Source organism: Scleropages formosus, chromosome 4 (assembly GCF_900964775.1).
Source record: "Scleropages formosus chromosome 4, fSclFor1.1, whole genome shotgun sequence".
Classification (NCBI taxonomy): domain Eukaryota; kingdom Metazoa; phylum Chordata; class Actinopteri; order Osteoglossiformes; family Osteoglossidae; genus Scleropages; species Scleropages formosus.
This window is the reverse complement of record NC_041809.1, coordinates 17,047,940-17,075,863: the sequence shown is the minus strand read 5'-3', so window position 1 is coordinate 17,075,863 and position 27,924 is coordinate 17,047,940. Positions and strand designations below refer to the sequence as shown.

General features: G+C 42.6%; 1 protein-coding gene across 2 annotated transcripts; it reads left to right on the top strand.

Annotated features, from left to right (window-relative positions):
* Positions 1-581: 581 nt before the first annotated feature.
* On the top strand, positions 582-27,924 carry dyrk1aa (dual-specificity tyrosine-(Y)-phosphorylation regulated kinase 1A, a). 2 transcript variants are annotated; one of them, XM_018755020.2, is made up of 13 exons: positions 582-610; positions 13,051-13,163; positions 14,163-14,232; positions 21,731-21,936; positions 22,747-22,866; positions 23,177-23,365; positions 24,348-24,495; positions 24,606-24,892; positions 24,991-25,137; positions 25,757-25,897; positions 26,118-26,421; positions 26,786-26,910; positions 27,121-27,924. In XM_018755020.2, the coding sequence occupies exons 3-13, from the start codon at positions 14,223-14,225 to the stop codon at positions 27,733-27,735; spliced, it is 2,292 nt and encodes a 763-aa protein (XP_018610536.2). In that variant the 5' UTR covers positions 582-610; positions 13,051-13,163; positions 14,163-14,222; the 3' UTR covers positions 27,736-27,924. The 2 variants fall into 2 exon arrangements, with proteins under 2 accessions (XP_018610536.2, XP_018610534.2); XM_018755018.2 differs by lacking the exon at positions 582-610 and adding an exon at positions 639-1,245.

Genomic DNA, 27,924 nt, shown 5'->3' with positions numbered 1-27,924 from the left:
TGAACTTTGACGGTAAAACTTCAAGAGGCCAAGTGTGAGCAAAGAACAGCAATTACCTAGGAGGAGATCAGCTATTTATCTTCTCCTTGGAGACTGCCAACATTTGTGCAGAAATCTGCATGTGTTGTGTGTGTATTTCAACATTGAGTTGTATTCCTGCGCAAAGAATTTTAGCCAAAGGAGGTTAAGTGATACACCTAACGGAAGAGCAAGAACATAAACAAGAAAGGTAGATACAGAAAAATAATGCATTTAGACGGCCTCTGTGAACATTCAAAAAAGAATCAAACCCATTACTTGAAAATGAATTGTTTTCAAGCTTAGGCTGAAAAATTGCATTTTTTTACACAACGTTTAAACCCTCTAGGCTTGAATTGTGCTGCTGCTGTTCCTGTGTACAATGCCGAAATGCATACACATTTACTCAAAATTATGTACTTCCATTAAAGTCGCTCCCATTAGATTTTGCTCCACCTGCCTTCCAAACGTAGAAGTGATTGGCAGTTTCTATGACAACTACATTGTCTTTTCCTGCGTCATTAGTCCATCCGGGAACTTCGTCGTTTGATTGACAGTTGTCATGGTAACACTCTCAGTCAGCCACCATTTTGTAAGTCGCTTTTTCTTTTTTCAAATAATTTACCTTCCCGCCGGAATAATAAATTTAGTTTTTAATAGTAATGGCAGCGATGCCGAAACGAATGCGTCGACTGGATGCGTTTAAGAAAACGTCGAGATGTACGATTTAACGCAGCTTGTATGCAAGTAGATTTAGGCGGCGCCAGGCGAAGTGGCTGTCCGTGTCTCTATGGTCTGCCGGGCCGGTTCGCTGCGCAGGTTTGGAACGCGCGCCATTTTGTGAAATTTACAAAAAAAAAATCCCGTCCAAGAAAACAAGGTTTATAACTCAAGGGCCCGCGCATTTAAAACGACACATTTTCGGGAACTTCACGAAATTATCGGAGGCGAGTGGATGACGGCGGAAGGTTTGTGCGGTTGAAGCCGAACGTGCGGTTTTTCGCCGACGCGGCTCGTGTGCGAGTTTGTGTTCGGCTGGCGAGTTGACGGAGAGGCGCTGTTGATTTGGGAAGCGAACTGACGCCGGAGTCGGAAGAGTGAGCGCCGCTTGCTCGTTGGGGAATCTCCTAGGAGGACGACAGACGCTGGATCCTTTACCTCGCCCCGCGCTTCTGGGACTTTAAATGAGGATTTTACGGATAGAGAGTGGAGTACGCGGTGACAAAGGTGAGTTGGCGGCGGTGGAGTACTATGTGGGCTAACGCTAACTAGCCCGCTAACCCGCTTGGCTCCCCAGCGGGCTCCCCTAGGCTGCTCTTTACACTGTCACTGTGGCAGCGATTTAACCTCCCGTCGTAATTGAGAGTAGGCAATATTATAGGGATTTTTTTCCCCCCCAGCGGTTGTCCCGTGATTGTGTACGTGCGCTGGTGTGGCGGCGGCGGACAGTAGGCCACGGCGCTGTGCAGGGCGCCAGCCGTCTGCGTTCGCGTGCTGTCCAGCGACGGGGCTCATGGAAGCGGTGCATCTGCCCGCTGGTCTGGGCGAGTCTCCGACGCTAAGGCGCGCTGCTCGGCCAGGCTGACAGTGACACACAGCCGCGCGAGCCCGCCGTCCTCAAGCCGGCTGGAAGGACTAGCTCTTAACTTAAAAGACACCGGTGTAGTGTCAATTTATTAACCAATTTAGAACTGCTGATAAAACAGAGCATGTTATTGCACCGGTGACTTTTGAGCAGACTTGTGGCGCCGACTTACGGCGCAAAGGCAACTAGTCTTCTACGAGTTACCTAGTTAGCTGTCCTGCTCGAAACACGGAGGAATTTAAACAATTCACGTTCTATCGAAACTGATTGAGACATGGTTATTTGCGATTTTTCGCTGAAGTTGACAGAATGAACATAGGTGACAGGTGGAATAGTCTGATGTGACGAGTGACCCGTTCAGATTTAACTAACAATAAAGATGATGATGGTGGTGATAGTGTCTGTAGTAGTCGCACTGTTTGGCTGTAGAACACTGTCTTGCTTTGATTCCCGGGCTTGATTGTCTGTGTTAGTTCCATGACTACACCGGATTTATGCGTTATGTACCGAACGACAAGGTTTATTAATCCCACCACTTTATTTCACAGTATTGAAAATAACCCTAAAATTAGCTATCGCTTGCCCGCTTATGAGGACAGCCGAGCCGGCCTTGCCGCCAGCTGCTGCCTGTGCTGGTGCCTTTTGGCCGTTCGTACGGGGCCTGCTTCGTGACTCCGTCTCTCTATCCTTCACGGACATTTTTTTTTTTTTTTTTTTTTTTTTAAACATTTTCGCCTTCTGAAGACTTCCGGTTGTGCATTCTCATAGTGCAACTATAATACAACGATATTTTTGCAGACAAGTAAGTAGCGTACATGGAGAAATGTGTCCCGGGTTGTCTGAGGCGACGCCGGGGGAAGCGGCGGCGTTTCGGCGCGCAGCTGACAGGGCACAGGCTTGCGAGCTGTACCAGCCCTAGTGGATGTAAACCTGGCAGTAAAAGACTCTTTTACTTTTTACTCTTATTTTAAAGAGTAGCCGGACCGCACTGGGTTGGATGCGCGGCCCCCGGAGGTGTAGTGTGCGAGCGCTGCGAGGTGACGCCGTGCTTTATACTAGACTAGAGGCACCGCTAGCCATTGACTCCCAATGTCACCGTCTCGAGAGCGGCGTTGTGAGCGGCGCGTGAGGCCCAGTCGCAGCGGTGTTAGACGGGAGCGCGCTCGACCTCACTGCACTCGCTACGGCTCACGGACGGACGGTCGTCCCTGAAGAACACACGAGCACGCACGCGCGCACACGTACAGACAGCAGGGACATTTGAAAGCCTCCTGTTAGTGTCGTGTGCTGCGTGTGTGGACGAGCGTGTCCAACCTCGGGACGAACGCTCGTTATTCTTTGCTTGTTGACGAGTGTGTCGTGATACCGTACACGAGTGTGTGTACTGCCAGGCGATGAATGTCAAAAATGTCACCGTGACCCATTTTGAGACCTAGTTTTGGGGAAATGGCAAGAAGAATGTTTAATTCCCTCAGAGCGATAGGACTAGTAGAGTGGGAGATGTCATCGCTGCCGTGTGTCAGTAATATTTGCAGATGAGAGTGTTTCTCTGAATGTTGCAGTGTAATTTCAGCCATGCCTTTTTGGAAGATGCTCCTGTCCATGTCATGTTATGCAAAATAAAAGTTTTTGTTTTAATGGATTATTGGGTTGCTCAGCTCATGCTTATAAACTGATGACGTCCACCTTGGACCAAGGTTGATGGTAGCTTAGCCTGCATGTGGACCAGCTCCGCTCTCTCTTATTTATGTTTCCGTTTATTCATTTTGTTGACACATTCTCATGTCCAAGGCATCTTAGAAGGTTCTCTATGCGATTCTAAGTTCCTTACAACTGTTTACCCATTTATCCAGCTGTGTTATTTTTACTGTATCAGTACCAGCCATTGCCATTTTACTTGTACCTGTATAGTTGTACAGATTTTGGTACGCACACTATACATTCTACAACTGTACCCGTTTATAAGAATCTCCAGTCGGATGGGTGGAGATTTGCGGCAAAGACTGACTTTCCATCTCACTAGGTGCATTGGGATATTTCACGCTGGATGGAAGCATGTGGCTGATAGATCAGACACTTGTTTTGGGTTACATTTTCTCATTTAGCTAACACTTTTTCCCCAAAGCAACTTGCAGTGTTAATCTACCTACAGTTTTTTAACCAATTTATACAACTAGGTAATTTTCCTGGTGCAATTTTAGGATAAGTATCTTGCTCAAGAGTACTACAGCAATAGGTGAGATTCGAACTGGCGACCTTCAGATCCAAAGGCAGCAGCGCTAACCTGTACATCTGCCCAGAGTTAGGTGGGAACAGCTGTAAATGACAGCCCATTTAGACAGTTTTTTTCCATTTTCTCCTGTTTTCTTTTATTGCATGCTATCTGGTTCCTGTATTTTTGTATTTTTGTTTCAAAGCAGCAAAAATCGTACGTTGCTTCATAAAGATGGAATATACACCGCAAACTTGTTGGAACACTCATCATACTTTTTTAAAAATTTCTACGTCTAGTTTTTCTTTTTGACCTTTCCTGAAAAAAATGACTGCTAAAATCTTGAATGTCTTTTTTTTTTGTTCTTTTTTTAAGATTTTCTTTAACTTTTTTTTTTTTAAATGCGTAGCTGAACTTCACTGCTATGAATTTATAGTTGATGTTTTGTCTGTAGTTGGAAGATTTGTTTATTGTTGGGTAGCTCTTCTCAATGTTAGAACTGATAGAGAAAATACACGTACACACACACATTGCCTGAAACCGCTTGTCCCAAGTGGGGTTGCAGCGAACCGGAGCCCAACCCGGCAACACAGGGCGCAGGGCTGGAGGGGGAGGGGACACACCCAGGACAGGATGCCAGTCTGCCACAGGGCACCCCAAGCAGGACTCGAACCCCAGACTCGCCAAAGAGCAGGACCCGACCAAACCTGCTACACCACCGCACCCCCCTAGAGGAAAAATACTGAAGTTTAATTCTGTGGTTTTTTTTTTTTTTTTAAATCTAGGAGAGACGCAGATAGGCCAGCACAACGTCTAATAGAAACATGTCAGTTGAGTACACTACCCACCATAGGCAGCAACACTTTGGCTTTCAAAACAGGGAAGCTGTCACCCAACAACATGTGGACTGGCCTCTGCTTACTTTTTTCATTGTCAAAATCAACTACTGTACTTTCAAGTACACAAATGTTGGCTTTTTTTTTTTTTCTTTAACAGAGCAGCAAGTACAGCAATAGGGAGTGCTGTCATAAAGGTTCTGAGTTCAAATCCCACCCTTGCTGCAGTACCCTGAGTCAGGGTACTTGTCTTCTAGCGATGCTGTACATCTGAGGAAGTTGTTGTAAAGTTGTCTTGGACAGAGGTGTCAGTGAAATGAATAATGCTGTGAAATACTGACACGTGTACAGTCTACTTCATCTGTTACTGTGTGACATGGACTCAATCATGTCTACAATTGTCTTTTTTTGGAAATGCATGAATTGTTCAGGTAGATTAGTCTGTTTTAACTCTGGTAGTGTAATTTTTAATGTTAACATCTCAAGCAGTACAGCTTTGCATCCAGTGGAGATGACATCACACGTATATTTGAAGGAAAAGGGCTTTTTTTTTTTTTTTTTAAATGACAAAGTACTGAAATAAGGCTCGTGATCCAATTGGCGACCCTTGATACTTGATATAAATTCGTCTTACTCCAAAGTAACTGCATTTCCTCAACCCAACACCGATAGTGCTGAACTGAAGACTACATATGTTTTTAATTTTTCCGATAGCAAAGGCTTTTAGTATATATGACTTGGATGTGGGTATGGCTGTTTGTGGAATAACTCTGAATTCCTCTAAACTCTTGCATTATGCAGTACATACGAGTAATTTAATCTATTTTTAACATTTTTCATTTTGATATTTGGAATTAAAGGTGAAAATTAAAAAAAAAAAAAAAAAAAAAAGTAGCATAGCTACAACATAACGTTATGTTGCTGTCGGCCGATACGCAAATAGCGCATTTTTACGCTGACAGCGTGCATAGTTTTACTTCAGACTTTTATAGTTGAAGTGGGCATGTAGATACTTAGTAAATTTGCTTTCTTCAGGACATATTTCTGAAGAACTTGTTGCCTGGCACTACCTTTTCTGTTTGAAGTGTATCCTTTTGTGTGAGCGTTTAATAAAGAAGCGCGTATTCATCTTAAGACGGCCCGTATGTGGTTATAAATGTCACCGAAATGTGCACTGTATTCAGTTGCATCGGGTTATCGCCACACACATCGTTTTGCATGAGAGTTATCCTTCTGATGTCAATGTTGAAATGACCAAGTCATCATCAGGTCACTTAATGGGAGAACTAATGACTTCAGCTATTGGTGGAGAGCAGCATAATCTCTTAAGAACCTGTTTTCTCAATATTTTAGTATTGCGTTTTATGAAAGATGTAGTCCAGCTGGAATGTTTGAGAAGGACTCGATGGGTTACACGAGGTGTGTGGAGGACATGGTGTTTTGAAACGGGAAAAACACTTGTCTGGTCATTTAGTAGCAGTGCATTATTTAGAAACGCTTTCTTTCAGCCTAGGGATGGTAAGAGTGCACTTCGAGTTCTTTCACTTTAATATTTGAGCAACGGCATTTTTAAACGGTGGAGTAGCGCGATGTCTCGGGACCATGTTGTACGCATTGTTTGCAGCGCTCCGTGCCGCTGTAGAGATTAACTTGGAGTCGTCACCCGTGTTTTGAAAACTAAAGCGCACAGTATGTATGCACTGTGAGTTTGGATTTGAGCTACTAGTCAAAAATGACTCGTGCTCATTTCCCCCAACCGTCGGCTGACTAGAAGAGACCTCAAGGCTCCAGACTATCTGCTGTTTCCGTATGATCGGCGCTCTTCCATACTATGATGCGCACAGTGACCTTATAGAATCCTGTGGATAGTGGCCACAGGTAGGGCTGGATTCGAACCTCAGATCTGGAAGCTCAGTCCAGCAGCTGAGCAGCACCAGCACTACCCACTGTGCCAGCGCTACAATGAAGATGTACTTCTTAGTAAAATAATGGGAATAGTAATAATAATAATAAGTGGAAGCACTGGACACATTTTATGAAGTAAATACTCTGCAGGTGACCTTGATGTCTTTATTTTTACATGTTTCAACAATATTGTGTTAATCTGTGGGACCGTGCATACGCTGTCATTTAGTTTTGGTCGTAAATCTTTACTATGGAACATCCTGATGTAAGCAACCCCCACTGACATGAGTTAGAATGAAATTTTAAAATGCTTTGTTGCTGAGGGTGTAACACCTTGTGACATGATGTTGTATGTACACTCTACAGAAGCCCCCCCCCATTCAGGATGTAGAGAAAACATGGCTACGTAAACAAGCAGTGTGGTACATAAGCAGAAGCTGAACGTTTCATATATTGATTTAATAATGTATTATGCATTGTGCACTGTTGTTTTATTAGCTAAAAGCATTAGAGTTCTAAATATTTTTCTTTTCCAATGGTGCATTTAAAATACTTAATGCAAAAAAAAATTCCGAATGAGAAGATGAAATTCCTAAGAAATGAAGCTGGTTATACTCGGCACGTGTGTCCTTTCCAGACATCGTCTATTGGTAAATTGTTATAACCAATTTCTCTGTAAACATATTTGACTTATGCTGTTGAAAGTCAATTATGAACTTGCTGATGGTTTTACCTGTGTAATTCATATTTTTGCTGTCGCATAAAAATTTATGAATTTGATGAGTTATTGTTCACCATATCCTGGGGTGCACCTGCAGAGCTGTAGCAAGCACAAAAGTGTGTCTTGTTTCATTATTTTAATGTAAATGGATCTTTTTGCCTCTTTGACATCATTTGGAGTGCGTGTTTTTGGTATGGACTGGCTGGACCTAAACGGCAGAAAGTTGAGTGAGTGCAGATACGAAGAGAGGAAAACCTTCCCGAGCAGTCATTCTTATCCCACGTTGGAGCATTTTGATTCGGTTTGGTTTGCGCCGCTCGATGCAGCCCTTTCGATCGGCGTATGTCGAGCCATCAAACTGGTCACATTGCTCCCCTCCTTTGTCCGACCAGCATGGACTGGAGCGGTGCCTTGCAGATGAATTGCGTAGTTTGCTGCGGAATCCCTCCAGAACCTTGTTGGGTCCAATCACTGTCACTTTACTGCCGTGTTAGTTGCACACAGTGGCTGAACAGCATGTCGGGCAGCTCTTCCCAATTTTTTTTTTAAAAAACATGTACAGTTATGAGGTTTGCAGATGTCATGGCAGAAAAAGTCTTTGATTGCTTGTTAGTGTTTACTGATGAGTGATTTGGTCTGAATTTGAGACAGCGCTGTGTGGTTTTGTTAAATCAGAGTAAGAGAATTGGTCGTGACATGTCATTGTTCTACAAAGGCAGCATTATATAATCGGGACTGAAGTGCTCTCTCCAGCCTCCTGTGGCTGTGAGGTAATCATTCAGAAGCTTTTAAATTATACGATGCAACGGCAGGGACTTCTCACCCCGTAAAATGTTGGATTAGCACTTTAATGAAGCTTTCTTTATTAGAGCGAGGTGCACGGGCTACGTCATTTTTGAACGGGAGTCGGCGCTTGGGCAGCGCGCACACGTTTGACCTAATACTGACTCGCTGACCTCAACGTTACCCTTAATGGAGGTTTCCAAGAGGGCAGACACTTCCCTGTTCTTGGCTGTGCCTCACTGCCCTTTGTTCTGTTTTGATGCTTTATGGTGCATAACAAGTTGAATACAAAGAGCTCTGTGCCCGAGTAGTCGCCTTTCTGCTCAGGTGGAACTTTGCTTCGCATTTGCAGTTTAGCTCACCGGGGTCCCGGTGGCATCAGGGTTGCAGTTACAGGGTACGAACGGCACATCTGACTCGATTCCAATGCGGTGTAGGTACTGTGCTCAAGGCTATCATAGCTGGGATTTGAACCTGCACCCTTCTGACGGGTCTAAAGGCAGCAGTTCTGAGCGCTGCGCCCCCCACGGTTGCATGGCCGCGTTGCTCAAAATAGCGTTCTACATTGAAACGTAATGCGTTCACAGTCAGCTTTTTTTTTTTTATTAAATTTTATTATTATATTTTCTTTTTTGTAATGCGGTTGAAGTCGCTTTCTTCCCTTTATGGGTGTTCTTTTGTCATCCTCCCGTTTCTGCGAGCTATTTGAGAATGCAAGTACAATTCAGTGCCGGTTTAATTTGAGCTTCGTGTCTTTTCACAACTTTATTTTTAGAAGAGTGAGAAACAAACTTGAATGTAAAGGGTTTTTTCTTTTTATTATTATTATAAACAGCATGTTGCCCTGTGGAGTGCTGCCAGGTAAAGGAGCTCCATGCATGGCAGTCTTTTTGCAAGCTTCAGTTCTTGGTAGATGACCGATTGTTGATTGGAGACCTCCAATTACCACAAAAAACTGATCCTCTCAGGTGACACTGGTAATCCGGGAAACGTTAACCTGTCCGATGACAAAATATGTTTTTACAGTCTGTATATAAAATGTGTTTAAATTGATTGTTTTATTTTTCCTTTTTGTCTGTTGATATTTGTCACCCCTTAATTGCTTTCCTAAATTATAATGTGTATTTTTAAAGTGTATTTTTTTAGACTTTTGAATGATTGCTTCATACCTTTTTTGGATTATGCACAATTTCCCTAATCACATGTAGTTTGCTCAGTGGGTTGATGCTTTGTGTGCAAAACGCACAATAAATAATTCATTGCAAATGTTTGGGTATTTTCAGTCGATGGTGACACTTTTGCCAGCCCGGTGTCTCTTCCTGCCCTGGGAACCAGGTTAACCTTACTTTTTGTACACTCTGTTACACACACCTGTGAGGTGTCCATCCTACATGGCTCTGGCAGTTGGCATTGATTTTTTTTGGAATCTTGGATTTTACGATAGCCTAGTGGGGGCATTTTCTGTGTTCATTGTGAAAAGTGGCCACATGGGTTCAGCTCCAGATGAAAACTCAAGTTGGTTTGCTGCACAGGGTGTTTAGTGTCAAACCAGGTTTAGATGATTGAAGTAATACCTCAAATTAAAGGTCGTCACCCATTATTGACAACGTATCGTCCAAGTCGGGGTGTTGGTGGTCCAGAGCCAATCCCAGAAGCACAGGGCGGTAGGTTAGGTAGAGTACACCCAGGATGAGATGCCAGTGCATTGCAGGGTAGCCCCACACACATACACGTACCATTGAGAGTGACCAGTATTTTCGGTTTGTGGGATGCAACCCACACAAAGACTGGGAAAACCTGCAGGCTGCACACAGAATGAGCCTGATTCGAACCCTCAGCCTAGGAGGTATCTTTATCCTTGGTGCCGTACGCTGAACAAGTGACATGTAGCGTACCTGCTGTTCTATAAGTACAGGGTATGCATGTTAAACCTCACTTCTGTACCTGTGAGGGTGGCTAAACCGGCGGGTTTTTATTACGTCACCATAACAGGTGCCTCTGACTTGTAGGAATTTTATTTAAACATATTTTTGGTAAATGACGGTGACATGCGTACCGGTTTAATGCTACCCGAAATATGGAGGACAAACTAAACATAGCTCAGGTGACTGTCTGCTGCTTTGCTGTCAAATGAAGAGAAATGGGGGGGGGTGTTTTTAAGAAATTTCCCGAGATTTTGTTTAGTGTTGGGTGTAATTTGAGTCTGATAACCTTCCCAAGCAAACATTTTACTTCCAGCAACCGAGTCAAGCTTTCGAAGCTGCTTCCAAGTTTTTGTCGGTGTTTAATATTCAGTGTTGTTAGATCATGACCCTTGTGGTTGATGTCGAGATTGCTGAAATAACATTTAAAGGAAACGAAATTTTGGATCATGTGGCTTCCTAGTCAAGAGGTGTGGACTCTTCCTTCAACAGCACATAGTTCAGAGTTCCAGCGTGCTCTTTGGTCACTCATTCCCTTTGCGTCGCTGCGGGCTTATTCGTTCTACGGATAGATGTCTACTCGGGTACATTTATTCCTTCAGCCGTATACGTGGGTTTACATATAAAAAACACAAATATTTAAATTTTTCAGGCGTTTTATTTAAAGGTTGTGTTCCAGCAGTCCACCCGGTTCGGTTCGGTTCTTCTACGCTTCCCTCATTATCGAAGGGGTTTAAAAAGCAGTTGGGCGGGGGGAGGCGTTGCTGCCTGAGTTGCGACCCTTCCAGTGGGACAGTGGTGCGGCTCGCTTCCCTTCGGGCCAGATGTACATCTCGGCGGCTCCCTTTAAAGCCCTTTGTTAACCTGTCCAGTGCAAACTTTTCTGCCAACGCCCACAGAGTTTATTCCAGCATTAGTGAAATTGTACCTTTTAAACTACACTTCTCAGAGTAACTGGGTTTTGGTTGCTTGAGACAGTTACCAAAATGTCAGGTTCGCTAACAGTCCGTCGCTACGTTTGACGGAGACACGTTTAGGCCTCGTGAGAATCTCAGCACTGGAGCAGCGGTTTATGAATTGGTGCCTCAGCTCCTTGGCTGTGGGTTTGAATCCGGCTCAGTCTGTGCGAAGCTTGTGTGGTTTTCGTATGCGTGCTCTGGTTTCCGCTCACAGGTGAGTGGAAATTACCTTTAGTGAGTGAGTGAGTGTGATTGTCCACTGGCCATCCAGGGGTGTACCCTCCCTCACACCCTGTTCTTTACAGATAGGGTCCGCGTCGTCATGACCCCGCGTTAGAAAAGCAATCAGTAGGAGCGGGTGGTTGGATTATTTTTCACGAATTCTTTGGCTGAATGTTCACTGAAGTTTTGTGTATTAAATGTACATGTTTATTCTACAGCATGACTACTTTGAGTCTCTGTGAAATCCCTTTTTACGTTTAATTGTGGACTTTCAAGCACTTCTTACTTTTATTTTGTCTAGCCAAAATGTAATGTAATTTCGAAAGGAGCACATTGCTGTGTTGTGGCACCGTGGTGCTGTACACCGTGAGGTCAGACCTCAGCTTTTGGCACTGGCCCTGTCTTCCCGGTCGGTGTGAGCCACCAGGTACACAACATGGATCTCACTGGGCATTGAAACGGTGACATTTACTGCAGAGAGTACCACAAGACTGCTTGCTGAAATATTAGCACTTGCATGGGATGTTTTTAACTGCTCAGATATTATGTAATACATAAATGCATCACTGTAATGTGTGCCATGTGAAAATTGTTTCGTCTGCTTATAATGCATTTGGGACAGTGGAAGAAATCGTTTTTATGACTCCGGTCATAAATGTTAAAAAAAAAAACCAAAGTTGCTGTTGAGTGGAAAGAGGAACTGAAAGGGTGAAATACTTAGTACCTGACCTGCTTTTTGACTTGAACAGTGTGCAGTATTGATCGTTATTACTTAAGGATGCATGCTCTGTAAACTTGTGAGCTTATTCTTTATGGAGACTCCAGGAGACACGTTCCTGTCGGCGGCAGCTTTTCTGAACTCGGTCTCTGTACCCAGATCCGCTGCTGTTAAGAATTTGGCATCACCTGTTTGAATTGAGTTCTGTGTGCACTTTACTGCTCTACTTCAGTTTGTCTATAGTTTTTATGGTTTCTGTTTAACTTTTATCACCAACAGTGTCTAGTTCAATCATTATTAAATGTCGGTCATGAAAAGGCCGTGGTTGACAAGGGGTCAGTAAGGAGGTAATTACAGTAACTTTTTGATTTTAATAATGTCGACAGCTTAAAATCAGCGGTGTAAACTTTGGATTGCTTGGTGGGGGACAAAATGGAAATGACCATAGTAGGTTAAACAATACGGATTCTCACTTTTGTTGCCATCCGACTTTACCAATTTTATGTAAATGTACTTGATCAAAAAAAAATCCGACGACAATGCTCGGAGAACTGTAAACTGCTTTGCTTAAGCAAATGAGGCCGTGCAAGATGACTTTTAGCTCTAAGAATGTCCAGTACACCCACAGGTTGCGTGGAACTAGGATGAGGTTAGCGTTTCAAGTCGCTTATTTCCAGGGTGTTTTTTTCCAAGGTACAGTGTTAGAAGTATGCATTTCCAGAATACGCGGAGAGATCTTTTGCACTTTTCTTTATCATTTCTTACCCTGGATCATAAAAAAAAAGCTAATTAAGGAATTATATAGCAGTGGCAGGGCAGGTGTTTCAGGGATGGGGTCACTCCTGTCTTGAAGAACGATAAGGACCAGTTTTGCTCAAACCTGCGTTTAGTAATGTTAGTTTATTAGTTTCCTGCACTTGTTTCTGATGCTGCAATGAAATGTAAAACCAGATGCTTTTGGTTTTTTGCACTGCAGTTACACTTAAGTGAAAATAACTTGCGTAGTAAGGGGAATCTGTAAATTTTCTCGCGTGTAACTTTTTTGCCTCCTTTCTTTAGTATTGCTATGAAGTGTGTATTGAGTTGAGTCTTTCGATTGGTCTCATGTGGTTAGAAACATTCCAACCAATAATAATTTTCCCGATCTTTTTTTTTTTTTTTTTTTCCAGATCCACACCAATGATTGTGCTGAATATAGAAGAACTAGGGCATCCATCAGTGAGAGTCTCTGTTGTAAAAGAAGGGGTATTTTCACCCGGAAACCACTTGCGAGTTGGCTTAGGTAAGTTTGGTGTACTTAATTAAGTGCTGATGGGGCTATGGCCATGCATGTGGTTATAAGCCTCAAAGAATTGTACTCGCAAAATAAAAAAAGAATGCAAGTATTAGCATTGAATACATTACACTCAACTATATCTGTCTGCAATTGTAAAAAACCAGATATGCTCAATTATGTTTATTATGCCAATATTATAATGTAGGGCTGACCTGTAGAAAACATAGCCAAACATATAAAGCAAATGAGAACAGAATATAAAGTCTTTAACAATACAGATTTTTGAGGACATGGGTATAGGTTTCAGTCATGGGAATTGATTATGTAACTAGATCAAATGTATACTTTTGTAACATATCATTGGATTAAGGTTCCTAAATTGATCCCGATGAAATAGTAATTGAAGAAACACTAGCTATTTTTGTGTAATTATTAGCATTACTTCTTTGAAACAATTATGGTAAATACCTTCTTGGATAAAAAAAAAATACTGGATTCAGGGTCAGCACAAATAAACATCTGACTTGGTAAGTTATTTCAATCCTAAAATTAGATGTGTTAGAGTACATGCTGAACTTAAAATTTTACACTATTTAGCATTTCAGACGATTGGTATTTACTGGCACAGTTCATGGTTTTTGAGTTCCAGGGCAGCATTATGGGAATATTCTGTTACATTTTCAGTATTCCAGAGATTCCAGGAAATTTTTCCGTTTAATTGAAACTCTCTTGTAAGAATGAATTGGAGCTTTTGGACGTAATAAGTTGTCCACAAAGTCCATCCGTACGGTATGTATGAAAGCAACAGGTGTTGTGGACATCGATATCTGAGACTGCAACACATAAAGTGTCAGATGCTGTGGCCTTAAAAAAGAAATTGTTGCATAACAATTATTTTAATATACAAAACTGATTGCTGACTGTGTCCAGCAAAACATGCTTGCATATACACAGTTAATACGTTTGCATAAAATGTTGTTTAATGGTGTGTTTTATTCTTTGCAGTGGGTTGTGGTTTGCTGCTGGACTCTCCTTCCAGGATGATATGAAATTTAACAGGCGACGATGCATACAGGTTAGCATCTGTTTCTTTTTCTTGTTTGCTGTTGCTTTGGGGAGGAGAGTTGACATAGTGCTGGAAAGCCGTCCCCTGTGTTTCTCCTGACTTCGTATTCTCTTTGGGACTGGGGTTAAGGACTTGCATTGCCCGTTCAGCACCTTAGTGATTACTTACTTTGATTTGAGGATAAAGAGTTGGCATTGAATTGTTATAAAATGACTTGACAAATTATTTTTTCTAAACAGAACCTATAAATTGTACTGTAATCAGCACGTCAGGTTCAGTGATACTTAATATTTTTAAATGGTTGTCAAATTCTTAGAGAATTCAGTCTGTGCCGATGACTCCACTCGCTTGAGTTCCAAACTCTCGTGTCCACTTTACAGGGTCATGTAACACAGTGACTCCTCTATATGAATTTTACTGCAGTTGGTGATTTGTTGCATTTCTATATGACTGAGTGAGTGAGCAAGACTCCCCCCGAATACTTTGTGACATTGACATGAGTTGCAAAACGTTTAAGTGCGTAGGTGTTTCTATTTTATACATACCAGTTTTGGGGTGCTCATTTGTACCATGAGATATAGGATATAACAGTTCCATTGGTGGTGAATTTTACTTTATGTAACTTCTGAATGTTAAACCTGTGCCAGAATACAGGTCTAGAGCAAAGAAATGTGTGGGTTTCAACCAAATGCATGCACTTGACAATGTGGAAGATGTTTAGCTACTAACAAATGAGTAGTAATATAGTAGACAGAAGCATTAAAAAGGCTCTGTTAAAACTAGTTTGCTTTCTCCTTCGTATTAATCCTTTTTACTTACAACAAATCCTGCAAGAAGTTAGATTTCAAAGGGGCAAACTTTGAGACTTATAAGGCGAAGTACGAGGACGAGCGTCGAGAGCTACGACTATACTTTCGAATGTTTTTGCTAGATTACACCTGCCTGTCAGGAAAAAATTGGACTGGCAGTTTACTGTAAAAGCAATTGTAAATTTGCTGTCTCAGCCCTGCTGGATTTCCCAACAGCATACTCACGCTGTCTGGTAGAATCAGCCCAGCAAGGTTTAAATTGTGCATTAATGTCTTTCGCTCCGATTCCGCAAAGTGTGAGTCACGAGAAGCACCGTGAAACGCCATAAAAATCCAGTGGTGTACAGAAGTATGGACTGTGTTGTCAGAATTTCTCATTATTATTGTTATTGCTATTGGCCAAATGATCAGTTAAATGATAACCAGCCATTATATGTCTATTTTTTGTTAGCAAGAGAAGGATAATGTAAAAAATGTATTGGACTGACAAGTACGAAGGAGAAGCGTTAGATTTAAAATTGTTGGTTTGGATAAATGCTGTATAACTAGGGGATCCAGAATTTTACTTTAATGAACTGAAGGGTCTAGGAAAGGAACAAAATGAAATGATTTAATTTAGATGCATGTATACAATAATATACCTTTCTGTGTATTTTCAGTTAATTTTTTGAGTTTTTGTTCACTTCTTCAGGGTTGAAAGACGCATTCATGTCTCCTTTCTGTGTGTATATATTTATATACTGTATATAATCAGTAAACAAATGTTGAAGAAATGCCTTTTGAACTTTAAATGTGCCAGAACATAGGGCATTCTTTGTCAGTGCCGCCGTGATATTTTCTTTTTTTGCAGTGTGCTGTTGGGTCAGTTTTGAGTTTCATTCCTAGACAGACTGTGTACACATTTTGAAATGTTACTTTAATTTGCTTCCAGTGACTAAAGTGTTAAAAGCAGCTTGGAAATGTGACAAAGTGCAATTTCATTTCTTGTTTATTACTTGTTTTCCTATTGGACAATAGATCGCAGCTCTGCCCTGGCAACAAAAGTAGGCTATTTGCATACTGTGCTCTGATTGGCTTGCGCTTTCATAGTCTCTCCCAATCACACAGTATCTTCCTGGTGGTAGGCTATGCTAATTAGGCGCTGTTGCTGGGGTTCAGAAGGGTGGTTACTCTGTGATTCTGCTGCATTGTGTTGCCTGGTGAGAGATGTTGATAAATGAGTACTTAATGATCTGCAGAATTCCCACTCACTGCAGACAGACCAAGATTTGAAAATAGAACTGAGAAGATTCGATTACTGAGCTAAAGGCCTTTGCCTTTTACTGTTCATCTCCACCAAGCAGAGTGGAAAGAACCAAATGAAACTGGATTTCTCCGATTTTCTCCCAAAGGTTATTTTCGGTACGGCTCGATATATACCTACGTGTGTCAAATGCCCCCCACCCCCCCCAAAATGCAGTTTTAGATTAACTGTTTAAGCAGCAAGCGAATAAATAACATTCTTTCTTGCTATCTTATGCATTTAGTTACTTAACTATTAAAGGATTTGTGAAGTTTAGTAAGCTGTGCTTTCGATAAATAATACACATCTGATGCTTCTATTAGAACAACTGTTTGGACAATGTATATTAAGTGTACGAATGCACATTAGTCTGATTAGTCTTTCGCTCCTGTATTGCCTGGTTATTACGACAGTGTCTTCTCTCTGGGAGGTTATGGTCACTTGCCATGTGTTCAGAATATCCTGAGGAAGTCATGCAGGTTAAGGAAGGTGAAAGCTGATTAACGCTTATGTTTTTTTTTTTTTTTTTTTTATCAATTGTTTCTGATAATTTCAAATCGTTCAGTTTGAATAGCACACGTATAAAGGGTTAAAAGGCCCCCTAAATATTGTGCTAGTGTGTGTGTTTCATTTTCTGTAATTTTTGGTTGCACATTGAGCATGTGTGGTCAGCGGATGTCATTCGTAAAGAACTACATCAGAATTATTAACTAACTTGTAATGAGGAGTACAGGAAATCTCAACACGTTTTTCTGTTGTAATTATCGTTGTTGTTATGCTACACGACACAATTCCTTTTTTGTAATAGGTTACTTTTGGGGCAGGGTGATGTACAGTAGTTATGAATTTAAGATGTCATTCTGAAGGGTGATCTTAAATTTAGTTTTTCTTGCGGCAATTTGCAAGTCGTCTTCTGCCATTTGCTTAGATGAACTCGGGGAACTGATCAGACCGTAAAATAATTAGATTTTTGCCATTTTAGCCAACTTTGTTTCAGTCCTAGTTCCAACTAATACAGGAGTAGTGGTTAGTCTTTGTTATAGAAGAAAAGAGCTCCGTAAGCTACTCAAGTTAGTAGTTTTACAGTTATGATCTATGTGCTAAAACAGGATGTTTCATCTGCCGAATGCAAAGGCAGTATAAACCAAGTTTTAGCGGAGTTGGATGTGTTAATGACCACATCATTTACAGTTTTTCTCTAAAGAAGCCTACCAGTTGCTGCTTTGATATTAGCCGAGCACTGGCTGTTTCTTGTTGCCATTTAAACGTTTGCCACTGTCGTACAGTATAAGAGAAGATGTGAGTGTTATCTTAAATAAGAAGCTATTAAAATACATTTCCATTTTCGGTACCTTGAATTTCTAAGCTCGAGTTGTTGTTGTGCGGGGCCGAGGATTTAAGGGGAACGTGCGTGTAGGGGTTCGATGCGGTTTGCAGAAGAGCGTTGTCTCTCCGTCGCTCTCGGAAAGCACAGTTGCCCGTCCCACTCCTTGAGGGACTCCCCGCACACTCCGCTGTTCAGGGTTTTGGGATGAACTCTGTGCCGTGATGCAGCAGCAGTTTCCCAGCCCTCGTAGCGGCGGTCGGAGAAGAAGGGAGGGAGGGAGGGATGAGCGGGAGGGGCTTTGTGCTTGTGTTTGGTTTTACTGTGTTGGGGAAGACATGCAGACAGCTGAGTCACAAGCAGATCCAGTCAGCGAGCATCTATAGATGGCAACTGTGCTCTTTTTCATCCATTTTGAAGAGGGAGGAACTGAAACATCTTACATTTTCTCTTCCTCATTGGCGACTTGCATGCTGCAGAATCTTGGTTTATTCCAACACAAATTCATGTGGCTTATACAAGTTTTCATTTCTGCAGATATGTAGTTACTTCCCAGTCTAGAGTGTTTGAGATTAGATTGGGGTTTGTATACTAATTTTGGCAGCAGTTTACACTTCATAACAAATCTGACTGAAAGGAATCTTGTGACACAAGTACCGATATGATGTAGCTTATGTCCTTCACATCCCTGTCCGCATTTGGCTGAAATGTGATCTGAGTTGTACCACAAGTTGTGCTGTCAGTCAAATGAGATCATGACATCTTTGTACACGGTTATTTGTGATCTAATGTCATGACTTTTGCCAAGTATTGGAGCACTGGGCAAGTACACTGGATCAAAAAAAATAAACTTTTGAGTCACCGTTTTGTTAATAGAATAGTATAGGGGTAGCTGATGTGTGATTTTTCTAAATTTGCTCTTTTCCGTGGGTAATTTCTGACTTTTAGAATTCCATTGGTATGTTCCTAAAGTTTAATGGGAACACCACTGAAAGTTGAATGGCCTTTATACAAAGGCTATTCCTTCAGCTGCTGTCCTGCTCTTAATAATTTCGTTCCCTTAGGCCTGCCATCATATCAGTTGTAATTTGTGAAGAGTATGCCGTTTTCCCTCACACAATGAGCACTTGCGTTACGAGAACTCACGCTTATAAGTACACATAATTTGTACCCAGAAATTTGCATAAGGCGTAATCAGTTCACACTTATGATAAATGCCCTGCAAGAACAGAAATCTCAATTTAAAAAAAAAAAAGCACTGGTGATGTCAAGTGACACACAAGGTGAGCAACACCCCCATCCAGGTGTGGTGCAACCTCTCTTGTACATCTCAGCTATCACATTGCTATGTGTTGACTCCCAAACATCTCTCCATCCTGTGACTTTTTATTACAGTCATGCGCCGCTTAACGACTAACCGCATATACGAGGTTGGTCCCATAAGGTGGAGCTAAAAAATTCTTGTTGACTAGCGACGTCGTAATGCAACATGTTACACGTTCATGGTGGTGCTGCTGTAAACAAACCTACTGCGCTGCCAGTCGTATAAAAGTATAGCACATACAGTTATGTACAGTACATAATACTTGATTATGATAAAACACCAATGTTACTGGTTTATGTATTTACATACTGTACTATTTATCATTATTTTACAGTGTACTATTTCTACTTATTAAAAAGTTTACTGTAAAACAGTATGCTCTGTTACGCTGGCAGCAGCCTCATAAATCTCTTGACTGCATCGAGGCTATACCATCTTGGTTTCAGTAAATACACTCTGATGTTCGCACAATGATGAAATCGCCTAATGATGCATTTTGCAGAATGTTTCCCCGTTGTTAAGCGACACGTCTCTGTATAGAGTAAAACAATACCCATAACAATGGGAACTAAAGAAAAAAAGTTTTAAAGAAATTGCTGAAAGGCAAATGAAAGCCTTGCCTCTAATAAGTGATGAAATCCATAGGATTCTCTTGAAATGCAGTTTCATTACAAATGATTTTTTGTGTGATTTGATTTAGAATTTATATATTTCAAATCCTGCTTTGGAAATAGCCCAGCAGAGGGAGGGGTTTATGAACTTTACAAGTGATTACAGTAATTACGTTAGAATAATTGCTTCATTTTCTAGTGTTGTAATCTGTATATTATGTAGCACCAAAAACTTCATAGTGCCTTTTATGCTTCAGAGAAACAGATGTGGATTACAATGCTGAAACAATTTACAATAAATATAAGTATTTTAAAATGAAGTAACAAAATAAAACATTAAAATAAAGTATAAAATAATAGTAAGACAAATTATGAGGAGAAATCAGATAAAAATAAGGAAACATGCAAATCTGGTATATATAATTGAGTTTGAACATGTGGGTCTTAAGCCTGGATTTAAAGGTTTCTGTAGCTGTTCTGGACTCCTCATTTTGTCTGCATTTAATAGATAAGACTATAATTTTGCATGGTGGAACTGGAATGCATTGTTTTGATTTTTCTCATTTAAATTCATGCCAGGTAGTTAATTTTTATGAGAACCCATTTTAACACATTTGCAGGAATTAATTATGCAAGTTATGTGAGGGGATCTCCATGTTTTTAATGATCTTAAACCTTTTTTGCTTTTTATGTTATATTAAACACAGGTTAGCTAATTCCATGAATTCTTGCGTTCCTGACCAAAAAAAGCTACGATAAAGGTATGATAGCGATTTGCATTCGGTTGAATCTGTACTTAGAATTTTGAGTTTCGATCTGACCCACACTTGCTATATGCGGTACGATACTCTATCCTGATGCTGGGTGATGGCAGCGAGCCGCAGCATCCACTCAACCACACTTGTATGCCAATGAGTGTTTTAAAAAAAAAAAAAAAAACGATACTGTGGTGAAAGCGTTTTTTTATTTTGTGTTTTCGCTTTCCGCCATGTCTACTAAATGCCCATGTGGGTCTCCTGCTTAAATTTGCCCAGCTGTTGGCTCTGGTAAGTGTTCTGAGCATGTTTAAGGTAGGCTAGACTAGGGTATGATGTTATATGCTCGGTAGGTGCGGTATTGTATTCTTTTTCCACTTACAGTGGGTTTATCGGAATGTAGCCCCATTGTTAGTCAAGGAGCATCTGTTTGTTTGACCATTTGAAAAGCAAATTAGGAGCAAATTTTCTTTAATGTATGTGGACGTTGCCTGTCATATGTTTAATATAAATCTGTCATGCTACTAACTCGATTTGCATTCATGTGCACTTTGTTGATAATTGACACAAAACCATGATTGTTGTCTGGAAAACGGTCCAGCTGTGTCAGTAGTAGTTTATCCCTCTGCATTTAGTCCCTTTATATTTTTATATTCTCTTTTGTAGTATTTAAAGAAACTGCTGTGTGTTCACGTAAATGGCAGGAAAGAAAACATTCATCTTATCTCTGGTTGGACATTGCAGGACACTGGATGCTAATTTGCTGTTTGGCTTGGAAGATGTTGTCTACATAACCAATGCAAACAAGGAGAGGAGAGATTTTTATTATGCATACAATGTCTCATATTCTCAGGTACATTACGGTTGTTAGGAAGTAGTAAATTATTTTTAGGTGTGCAGGAGATGAGTGTCTCCTGAGTTGTATTCGTCCTCAGCACATTTTACAACTTCCTTTCGACTCAACACGGTTCGCCTCAATTGAATTTATGTGTATAAAAAGTGGATTTTTGGATAATTATAGCAAACATCTTTCCATGATATTTCTTTTTGTCCACCATTTTTGGTGTCGTCTCCTGCTTGGTGAACTGTACAAAACTGGCGAAGCTGATTATTCCCAAGCACATACCGAATGCTTCCTCTGTGAAGGTTTCTCTCATTTTCTTGTTACTCTCAATGAGTAGAGTGTTTACCAGAATTGCCCCATATGGATTTTTAGTCCTAATCTGTACCCGTGAGTCTTGTGATCCCTACTGGTTAGTATGACAATATAATGTATAAGTCTAAGTCATCTGCAGTTACTTTGTAAAGAGTCACCTTCTCCTGTTTGAACTTTTGTACTTTTGAGAGCTGAGGTAGATTTGCCTTTCCCTTGTATTATTGTTTGTTTGTTCCTGTATTGCAGGAGGAGAGACTTCAGCATGCAAACCCTCATCTGTCCGGCTTGCCCCGTCGTTCTCTTTCCATGCCTCGGGGATTCAGATGGCTGCACACGTGCCCCACTCGCAACAGCCACAGCAGCAGCACAGTGAGCGCCACCAGCAGAGCACGGACCCGTCCGTCACTGTGCTGCCCTACAGCGAGCAGGCTCAGCAGCCCGTCACCAGCCAGGTGCACAGCACTTTGCGTCATACTACTGACTGGGCGGAGGTGTCCTTGCTGTAAATGAACAACATCGCATCACAAGGAGATGCGACCATGACTTAAGCTGAAGTCTCTCTCCATCTTTCACATTTTGTTCCTATACGTAGACCATTTCATAGCACGGTGGCACAGCAGGTTCGAATGTAGCTCAGTCTGTGGAGTTTGCATGTTCTGTGAACTTCCTCCTGGCCTCTGGTTTCCTCCCACAGTTCAAAAAGCATGCAGTTCAGGTGGGCTGGTGGCCCTTAATTTGCCTTAGTGAGAGTATCTGTGCATGTGATTGCCCTCTGTACCGATGTTCTGCTCAGGATGTACCTTGCCTCGTGCTTGGATATGCTCTGGATCACCACAACTCTGCACTGAACAGGCAGTTATTGATGATGGATTTTATAAAGCATCACTTGTGTCCTATTCCTTGCTGCGATTGCTCTAAAGTGTTCACACATGTCATTAATGTCAGGTGATCGTTCGCTGTCTGTTGCACAAATGCTGATCAGAATCCCTCATACACACACATTGTCTGAACCGCTTGTCCCATATGGGGTCGCGGGGAGCCAGAGCCTAACCTGGCAACACAGGGCGTAAGGCTGGAGGAGGAGGGGACACACTCAGGATGGGACGCCAGTCCACCGCAAGGCACCCCAAGCGGGACTCAAACCCCTGACCCACCGGAGAGCAGGACCCGGTTTAACGCCCCCCCCCCCCGATCAGAATCACTGTGTGTGTGAAATGTGGTTGAGCTGATGGATATAAACTCTTTCCCTGTCTCTCTCTAAGGTGACCGCCGATGTTGTCATGTTGCAGAGGCGAGTGCCCCAGTGTTTTCGCGACTCTGCCTCAGCACCCCTGAGAAAGCTCTCCATTGACCTGATCAAAACCTATAAACACATCAACGAGGTAGGGAGCTGATTTGAGCTTGTCGAAAAGCCTGCAAGTTGTTTCCATGGTTCTGCAGAAAATGATAGGGATGCAGGACACTTGTGGGTTGCTTTTCGTTCACTCCTTGTATAGTTTCACCCAGAGAGCATGCGTTGCTCTGGTGAATTCAAACTTGTGACCGGTGCTGTGTATTTTAACAGCTTATGCACATGAATACTTGCTGAAGCAGTGGCTTTTTTGTTCTCTCCTACTTTATGAACACAAACAGATTATATGTGGATGAGAGATGGTGTAATTTTTGTCATCGCTAAAGTGTTGTCTCTGTCAGGTATACTATGCAAAAAAGAAGCGGAGACACCAACAGGGCCAAGGTGATGACTCCAGTCACAAGAAGGAGAGAAAGGTCTACAATGATGGCTATGATGACGACAACTACGACTACATCGTGAAGAATGGCGAGAAATGGATGGACCGCTACGAGATCGATTCTTTAATAGGCAAAGGATCATTTGGTCAGGTGAAGTGAAAATTTGAGAATCCTTGAAGTGTTTTAGTTTGCATCTGGTTTATGGAGAAAGTTGTTCCTTAATGGAAAAACACACTTGGGGCCAGAAGTCCAATTGTAAGTCAGTTTGTTCAAAAACCCAAAGCTGCTTTTACCATTAATTCAGAATCTGTACAGATACAGATGTCCCTTGTCCATTCAACTTATATCATTTTTCATTAACCTCAGACATTATTAAAATGAATTTAAAATTAGCAAAAGTCTTGTCATTTCCACAGCCTCCTAATCAGTCCTGACAATTCACCAGTTCATCCCTTAAGAGTGTGTAGTGTCCTTCAGCTTCTGGCCACTTAACTTTCTTTATTATCTACACAAAAGGCTGTTTAATCAGATACCTGTTGATTTATTTACGGGTTAGATCTGACATATAGGCATAGAATACATTGACTGACTTTTTACTTGAGCATTTTTAAAAAAAAAAAAAAAAAAGGCTAGTTTTAAAATGACAAAATAAAAGTACATTGTTCCTGAAAACACCTGTTGAATGTCTGGTGTTAACCTACTCATCCCGTAAACATGTGCAATGTTTATTGATCACGGACACTGGCAAATACCAGGCATGACGTGTAAACACTTGTGGAAGCGAGATGAATGTTGGTGGCCTTGCACTCCTATACTGTTCTGGTGTGACTGACTGCCAGTTAACTGCTGGGTGTGGAAATGCAGGTTTCTTTCTCTCAGCAAACAGAGGAAAGATTTCAAACAAATTGGGAAATGCAGTTAAAATGAAAAAAACACTTGTAACTCAAACAATGCAGGAACCCAGTGTAGTTTCTTTTGACCATTCTTATGAATGTTTGAGTGCAAGTTGTGGGCTTAGTGGGGTATTTGTTGGAAAATGTGGTGGTAAGTTGCCACAGCTAGTCTTCCTTTATCAGTGGTAGAGTTTTGTGATTTTTACTGTATATTTACGTACTTTCCTTTGTCTGCGCAGGTTGTAAAAGCTTATGACCGTGTGGAGCAGGAGTGGGTGGCAATTAAGATCATAAAGAACAAGAAGGCGTTTCTAAATCAAGCCCAGATTGAAGTTCGACTCCTGGAGCTCATGAACAAACATGACACGGAGATGAAGTACTACATAGGTAATAAACTAGTTCTTACTGTTCTCTTACTGCAGATGCGGCCGAGCTGGGTCTCGGGCTGACGCCACTCTTAATTTACTCGCTCTCTTTCATCGCCTTTTCATTTTCAGTTCACCTGAAACGCCACTTCATGTTCCGGAACCACCTCTGCTTAGTATTCGAAATGCTGTCGTACAACCTGTACGACCTGCTGCGGAACACCAACTTCCGGGGCGTGTCGCTGAACCTGACCCGAAAGTTCGCCCAGCAGATGTGCACGGCGCTGCTGTTCCTGGCCACTCCCGAGCTCAGCATCATCCACTGTGACCTGAAGCCGGAGAACATCCTGCTGTGCAACCCCAAGAGGAGTGCCATCAAGATCGTCGACTTTGGAAGTTCGTGCCAGCTAGGGCAGAGGGTATGTGGCACACCCCTTTAACTCGCCATGCGAAACACCCTCTTGGAAGATTCCGGTGTGCGTGTCTGTAGTAACTTCTGGCCTCTTTATGCCCTCAGATATACCAGTACATCCAGAGTCGGTTCTACCGCTCCCCCGAAGTGCTGCTGGGCATGCCTTATGACCTCGCCATCGACATGTGGTCCCTGGGCTGCATTCTGGTAGAGATGCACACAGGGGAGCCTCTCTTCAGTGGGGCCAATGAGGTACGCAGCTCTTAACATTCTCTTTTTGTAACTCATGACCATCAGACGAAACTCAGCTGTAAATCCCCTTTACATTGACCATTATTAAATTAGCATGAAATTACATATTTAATAACGTGGTACATTCTAAACTTTGAATTTGTTTGAGGACACTCTTTAGCCTTTCTACAGAAACAGTTGTGCAGCAGTCATCAAAACGGTGTAAATAAGTCTTTGTGGATTTTGTCATTACCTTACATCTGCAAAAGAGTGCATTTGGGTGTTATTTTTAGGCTGATTGTTTAACATTATCTCACCATCTGGTCAAAGCTGCATCAGTGGTACAGCAGAGGGCACTGCAGTGCCAGAAAGTGCCACTGCTTTTATGTTACTGAAAACCAGGCTGTGTTTCAAATTGCACTTCTTAGTGTTTTACCTTCAGTTTCTACTAGATTAACCAGCTCTTTACAGACACACCAAGAACGTGTATTAATATTTTAATTTTTTCTTATTTTATATTGAGCTGTTAACCTTTGTTCAAGGTGACTTACGGGCAACTTGCAGTTTCAGTCCACCTGACCTGTGAAACTGAACATCCGAGCGATTGCAGATTTTTACAGAGTTGATATGTCGGTTCCAGGTTGACCAGATGAACAAAATAGTTGAAGTGCTTGGTATTCCACCAAACCACATATTGGATCAGGCTCCCAAAGCAAGGAAGTTCTTTGAGAAGATGTCTGACAGCACATGGAGTGCAAAGAAGACCAAAGATGGCAAAAGGGTGAGCGAAGCAGGCCTCTGTGTGTGTGTGTGTGTGTGTGTGTGTGTGTGTGTGTGTGTGTGTGTGTGTGTGTGTGTGTGTGTGTGTGTGAGAGAGAGAGAAGTCTGAAGAGTTCCACATACAGGACACGTCTCACTTTGCAATGATTTCTGCTTTGGAGGCCACTGCACTGTTGTGTAGACGGCTATAAGCACTGACCCGTATGCTTTTCTGCTCCCAGTATAAGCCCCCTGGATCCCGCAAACTCCACAGTATCCTTGGAGTGGAGGCTGGAGGTCCCGGAGGACGTCGAGCTGGGGAATCCGGCCACGCTGTAGCGGACTACTTGAAGTTCAAGGACCTCATCCTGAGAATGCTGGACTATGACCCTAAGACCCGCATTCAGCCCTACTACGCCCTGCAGCACAGCTTCTTCAAGAAGACGGCCGACGAAGGGACGAACACGAGCAGCAGCGTGTCCACAAGCCCGGCACTGGAGCAGTCGCAGTCGTCTGGAACCACCTCCAGCACATCCTCCAGTTCGGGTAACCCTGATGCTTCTCTATTTCCTTCTCTTTTGTGAAACACTTATCTTTGGTCTGGTAACAAATGTGATTTTCTGACCTTTACTCCAAACTGGTCACGTTGAGTTCGTTTAATATGATAATCTCTTCAAAGTCTGACATACAGTGTTAGGTTTGTATAATGAGCTTGCCTGCAATTGTCTTTAATTTATGAAGTGGGATATTTTTGCCGCCATCAGGGGTACAGCAGTAGGTACGAGGTCCTTTGATTACAAGGCAACGGCTCTAACCACCATGCTGCCTGCTGCCCCAATTTGTTGTTCGGAGGTTTATTGTTTCGTGAGTTCACAATGTGAATTACATGTCTGGCACTGGCATTCCCCAGGAGGTTCGTCTGGAACAAGCACCAGTGGCAGAGCGAGGTCGGACCCGACCCATCAGCACCGGCACAGCGGAGGACACTTCTCTGCGGCGGTTCAGGCCATGGACTGCGAGAATCTCTGCCCACCGGTGAGCACCCATTCAAGGCCAGACTGGAGGTGGTGGTGATCTGGTCATGGTAGCTGAGAACAATTTCTTGGACGCTGATGTAATATAGGCTATGTATTGGCAAATTGTATTAATTGGGGCAAGGTGGGGTGGTGTAAAGAAGCATTTTCATTGAGCTCCCGCATGAAAGAAAATGTTGATCACGTGACTGTTTTTGTCATCCCTGAACAGGCGAGGCAGCCATACCCTCCACCCATAGGTTGGGCCAGCAGCGAGGGAGCTCAGCAGGTGACGGTAGAGACCCACCCGGTGCAGGAGACCACCTTTCACGTGCCTCCCCAGCAGCCCAAGGCGTTGCACCCCAACAGCTCTCATCACCACCACCACCACCACCATCACCACCATCACCACCACGGACAGGGCCTGCCCACCCGCCCCCGCCCCCGGCTCTACAACTCCCCCACCAACAGCGCCTCCACGCAGGATTCCATGGAGGTGGTGCACAGCCACCTGTCCATGACCTCCCTGTCTTCCTCTGCCTCCTCTTCCTCCACATCTTCCTCCTCCACGGGGAACCACGGCAACCAGGCCTACCAGAACCGCCCGGTGGCTGCCAATGTCTTGGACTTTGGCCAGAATGGCAGCATGAACATGGGATTGGGTGCCTTCTCGAATCCCCGCCAGGAGACTGGCATGGCAGGACATCCGACGTACCCCATTGCCACGAACACGGTGCCCGGTCACTATATAACGGAGGGTCACCTGGGCATGAGACAAGGCATTGACAGGGAGGACTCTCCGATGGCAGGAGTCTGTGTTCAGCAGAGTTCTGTGGCTAGTTCGTGACTAAACTGAGAATGGGGTTTTTTTTTCCTGTGTGTATTTTTTAAGGTGGTGTTTTTCAGAAAAAAAGTGCATAGAGATCAAAAGCTGCTTAAATCAGAAGGGAGATTATCACTGAACCGCTACCACAGTGCAGAGCCCATATTTTATGTTATCTTTTCTGCATCCCACCGTTTTTTTTTTGTTTTTTTT

What these genes read in the sequence shown, in the direction of transcription:
- dyrk1aa (XM_018755020.2), top strand. An exon ending in GCAAAGGATCATTTGGTCAG is followed by an intron (nt 23,366 to 24,347) that starts GTGAAGTGAAAA and finishes TTGTCTGCGCAG; the next exon opens with GTTGTAAAAGCTTATGACCG. An exon ending in AGACCAAAGATGGCAAAAGG is followed by an intron (nt 25,898 to 26,117) that starts GTGAGCGAAGCA and finishes TTCTGCTCCCAG; the next exon opens with TATAAGCCCCCTGGATCCCG.